A 5,196-nucleotide genomic window follows, 5' to 3' on the forward strand; every position below is an offset into this window, starting at 1 on the left:
GATGGTGGAGCGGGGACTGAAAAGGGTGGATGATAGGCGCATGGATGGTGGAGAAGGTGGGAGTGAGGTAAATCTAACATCTAATACCCAAAAAAAAGATGGTAAAAACTAAAAAAAAAAAAAAAAAGAAGAGAGAAAACGATAAATAAAGGAAGGATGAAGGAGAGGAATTCATTAAGATGATGTGGGGGTAGAGAAGGGAAGAACAGAAAGAGAAGCTCTTCGAGTTCATTAGGATGATGCGGGGGGGTGAGAAGGGAAGAGTAGAAAACTTGGATATGAAGGGCCAGGTTTAAAAAGACATGGCATGGAGGATGAGACTGGTGAGGGCTTATTGGCTCGTGAGCATCCCTCCTTTCTTTTATTCTTACGATTACTTGACAAATTAAAAATTGATTGTATTCATGAAGTGTTTGCATTTGGAGTATTGACTACTGAATTAGATTATTAAGACTTCTCTTTATGTAAATTTTGGTAATTGGAAAGGCTGGCAAGGGAATGAAAGAAAACTGGGTAGTATTGCAAATTTCTTTCATTTTTTCCAGGAAGTGAAGGCAGAATATAAACAGCAATTATTGGATGGGTTGTTTACAGTGCCAGTTTATGATTGACAGGCAATGTGCATCTACCTGATTTCTAAACGAAGAGTTCACTGTAATTGGACAAAGCAATCTAGGTAAACAAAAAATTGAATCGAGGCACTCCAAGAGAAGAATGGATTATGAACAAATTAAGTATCCAACTAATCCAAGCACTGTGTATTCAACCTAACTCTGATTCTAGTGGATTGTAACATCAAAAACAAGTTTGAAAGAAAAAACACAAAAAGAAGAAAGGAGGGGGTTGTCGACTTGACCATTAGTAAAGTGCCTATTCTAATGCTTTCATGTCCAGATTATAATTAAGCTCTGAGCTAAAATGTCCAAATGAGATACAACTATAGAAGCTATGAAGTTAATCCAATATCAGGACAGAGGATGCACTTCACTTCTATCTTCATCCATTTCATCAACTGCATCTCTGCATTCACAATCACATAGGATTATATCAAATGAAATGTAAGGTACAATTATAAAGGCTCTCTAACAATATATTGGGATATTGAACCCCCTTTTTATTTTGTCATTATTTATTTCTATCAGAGATTAAGGAAAAGAAGGTTACATATGCGGCTCGTCCTAGATATTAACCACCGGGCAACCTCCTAAAGCAACCCTAAAGCTGAACATGCAACTCTCTTTTTTTTAAGTTCTTAATTTGTATGCAGATTGAATGTTATCAAGTAACAACTAGAGAGATCCTGGTATAGATACACCACCTTCTCCCCACTATCAACACTGGGAGCACCAGTTGGTGAGTTTTAGGAAGGTCCCAATAAATGGATCTATTAAATTAACCTAAGGTTTGAGTTTCATTTGCCTGAGACTCGGAAAGGAATTCAAAGCTTCAAGTGAATTGCTGGAGAGATTTCAGTTCTACAGAAATATAAGTATACAGATTACATACATAAATACAGAGAAAAAACACATTTTATAATACTATAACTGACACGAGTTTTCTAAGAGATTCAAAACTTATCTTGCACTGAATAGTGAACTACGGCCTTACCCAATTACTGATGGATCCTAAGAGAGGCCAGTTTATACCCCATCTGACATAAAGGCCAGAGAATTCAAATCTACAACTAGATCAATGCTAATAAATGGATATCGTGGAAAATAATGGCAAAAGGGTTTCATTGAAAATGGCATAAATTAAGGTCCCCCATATGATTATCCAAATTCGAATTCTTTGAGTTCTATCTAGAGAATATCATAAAAAGGTGGCTCCAAAAACCTTTTCATGAGTACAACATCAGAGATTTGACTCGCATAACTATCCTATATGAAGGACCATATCAGACTTGTGTTCCAAACACGGTCATAATTTCAGGAACCAAAAAAATAAATGACATCTCCCAAATCTGATATGATGAGAAATAAAGCTTACCTCGTTTCCAAATTTGACTCAGTATGTTGAGGCTTCTCGTCTTCATCAGGATCAGAGTCATACTCATCACCATTCCATATGCGAGGTTTCGGCCTTTGATCCATGCGCTCTTCCGCCTACATCCAACGAAACCTCCAGTGAGATCAAAACAAAGAGATAGTGAAGAGGTGATACTGAGAAATATAAATGAGAAATTCAATACAGGCTACGACCTCTTCCGGGACTTGTGTGGTGGGTGGTGTTGTCTGAAAAGGCACGCTAGGCACATGTGGTAATCTTGAAAGTTGCTCTAGCAGCGTATTCCTGAGAATTACATAGATCAAATATTTTTCAAATAAAATGGTAAATGAAAGTATAACATAGCTACACCAAGAATGACAATGATGAACTCAAACAACCATACAAGATACTGGAAAATGGACAACATCATAGGAAGATGCTTTCTCAGATACCAACACAAACAACGTGCAAACAGAAAAACACGAACACAGATAGATTATTTGAGACAAAAGTATGGCTTTTCAATTAATGAGTGTCACTAATTAAAGGCTTAGTATAAATTTTTGGGTTAAATACGTTTTTTACCCCCTGTGGTTTAACAACTTTATTTTTTGCTCCATGTGGTTCATTTCGTATCGTAGATGGTACTTCGTTTATAGCTAAAGACGGAGATGGTACCTCCGTCCAAAAATTGATGGAATTCCACGTCAATACCTCTCAAAAGCTGACACGTGTCCTATGTATTAAAAAAATTAAACAAACAAACAAAAAAAGTTAATAGAGGAGGAGCCACCCCTTTGGGATTTTGGACAAAGGGGTGGCTCATGGCCGGTTTTTTAATGCATAGGATACGAGTCAGATTCTAAGAGATGTTAACATGAACTTCCATCAATTTTTGGATGAAAGTATCATCTCTGTCTTTAGCCAAAAACAAGGTATCATCTATGATACGAAATGAATCACAAGGTGCAAAAAATAAAGGCGTTAAACCACTGGGGGATCAAACGTATTTAGCCCTAAATTTTAAATAAATTCAATAACATGAACTATAGCTGTATGTATAAGCAAGGAATAGACATCAGAAGGGGCAGAAAATAAAAGGCAAAAAACCCATTACTTAGAAGTACCTTATTTTCTCCATATCTTTGGGTGAGTTTAGATTCTCCATGTTACATGGGTCAACATGAAGGGTATAATCTGGGCCAAAATACTCATAATATTCATTGTAAGGCAATTTATTATCAGGCTCCACTCCAACTGCAACTGCTGTCTGTGATAAAGTAACAAATTAACTCATAAAAATGATAACTTATCACCTACAAAAGTTATAAAGGATTATGCCAAAAAGTTAGAGAGACAGAGTAACGCAATGGAGAGGAATACCTCGTAGCACCAGCAACGGGCAACATTGCGGATTGTATACCCTCCACCACCCAAGACCATCAGAGGCGCATTGAAAGATCTAAGAAAACGAAGGCAATCCGCATGGCCCTTCACAGACAAGTTGAAGCACCCCAACCTGTCACCAGACAACGAATCTGCTCCGCATTGAAGAACAACCGCATCCGGCTGATAGATCTCCATGACTTTTTGAATGATGGGCCGAAACAGACCACGGAAACTCTCGTCATCCATTCCATCATTTAATGGGACATTCAGGGCATAGTGCTTCCCAGTCCCCCACCCTGTGTCCTTAATGTGCCCGGTCCCCGGAAAGAAATCCCCAAATTTATGGAAGGATACAGTCATGACTCTGTCAGTGGCGTAAAATGCCTCCTCAACCCCATCTCCATGATGAACATCAATGTCTACATAGAGTACACGCTGCCCAGTGACAACAAATGAAGTGCTCAGCCAAATATAACAGTGTATAAGCCCAGCAACATTAAAATCTAATACCCAAAGCTCGAAATTCAAAACCCAATAGCAAGATGAGAACCGGACAATGTTCTGTTCAAAGAATAATATAATGATAACAATAGCTAAGAATGAAAAGCCAAGCTAACTAAATATTCAAAGCAAAAAAGAGAACAATTCATAATCATGAAACTCAGCAACCCAGAAATCAATAAAGCTCAAAACTTGATCACACCCAAATACACACAAAACAATATTAGTAAAATGCAAACCATAATTAACACAAAGCTTAGAAAATCTGAAGCAAATGCATCCCATAGCACATTAACAATGACTAGGATTAAAAAACAAAAAAATAATAATAATAATAAGAAAAACAGAAAAATCCAAAAATACCCTGTGAACTTTGAGAAGCTCGAGAATGCCGAGCACGATGTCGTTGACGTAGCAGAAGCCGGAGGCCTCGGCCTTCTTAGCGTGATGGAGGCCGCCGGCCCAGTTGAGGGCGATGTCGGCGTCACCGCGGTTGAGCTTGACGGCGGCGCCGATGGAGCCGCCAGCGGAGGCCTGGCAGAAGCCGAAGAGGCCGTCGAAGACCGGACAGTCCTCGCCGACATTGAAGCGCTTGAGGTGGCGCGAGAAGACCGGGTCGGTGAGGGTCTCCGGCGTGACGGAGGCGAGGAAGTCCACGTACTCCAGCGAGTGGAACCGCCTGATGTCGGCAGGCCCCGCCGGGAATGGCCGGTTGATCTCCATCCGACGGTGGAGCCCGTAGTGGACGATGAGGTTGTGGGCCATCCGGATCCTGTGGGGCTTCATCGGATGCCCCTGCCCGTAGTAGTAGTCCCCTATGCTCGGCTCGTAGAAGTAGCTCACTCGCCTCTTCTTCGCGTCAGGCCCCGATGGCAGTGACACGCCCTCTCTGCTATCGGCCATAACCACCACCTAAAGCCCCCCCTCTCTCTCTCTCTCTGTCTCTCTCTCCGTGTTACCTGGGGCGACCGAAATTGCACAACAATAACGAACGAAAGCTTGAGACTTTAATTTATATATATTTATAAAATGCAGATTGGTTTTTGAAATTTTAACGTGTTGTTCAATTCATTGCACTAATTCAATTTTAACGATTTAAAATTTGTAGTACAATATAAGTTATATAACTACAAATTAGAAAAATATAAACCAAACAAAAGTCCCAATAAAAATTTGTGGCACCAATAAATTCAAGAAGGGAATAGTTATTCTTTTGGAAGAGAAATTATATATCTCATATTTTTTTTATCAGAATTTTCTTTTAAATTTATTTTATAAAAATATTATGTGTCCCTTTTTAAATAATAAAATTTCTTT

The 5,196-nt window shown here is 39.3% G+C and overlaps 1 protein-coding gene across 1 annotated transcript; it reads right to left on the reverse strand.

The window, feature by feature from the left end:
- Window positions 1-688: 688 nt before the first annotated feature.
- Window positions 689-4,863, reverse strand: LOC133875721 (histone deacetylase 6-like). The gene is made up of 6 exons (XM_062313932.1): window positions 4,243-4,863; window positions 3,373-3,813; window positions 3,117-3,259; window positions 2,202-2,292; window positions 1,990-2,105; window positions 689-1,020 (listed from the first exon to the last, which is right to left on the reverse strand). The coding sequence occupies exons 1-6, from the start codon at window positions 4,780-4,782 to the stop codon at window positions 966-968; spliced, it is 1,386 nt and encodes a 461-aa protein (XP_062169916.1). The 5' UTR covers window positions 4,783-4,863; the 3' UTR covers window positions 689-965.
- Window positions 4,864-5,196: the final 333 nt, after the last annotated feature.

Source organism: Alnus glutinosa, chromosome 8, assembly GCF_958979055.1.
Source record: "Alnus glutinosa chromosome 8, dhAlnGlut1.1, whole genome shotgun sequence".
NCBI classification, from domain to species: Eukaryota; Viridiplantae; Streptophyta; class Magnoliopsida; order Fagales; family Betulaceae; genus Alnus; species Alnus glutinosa.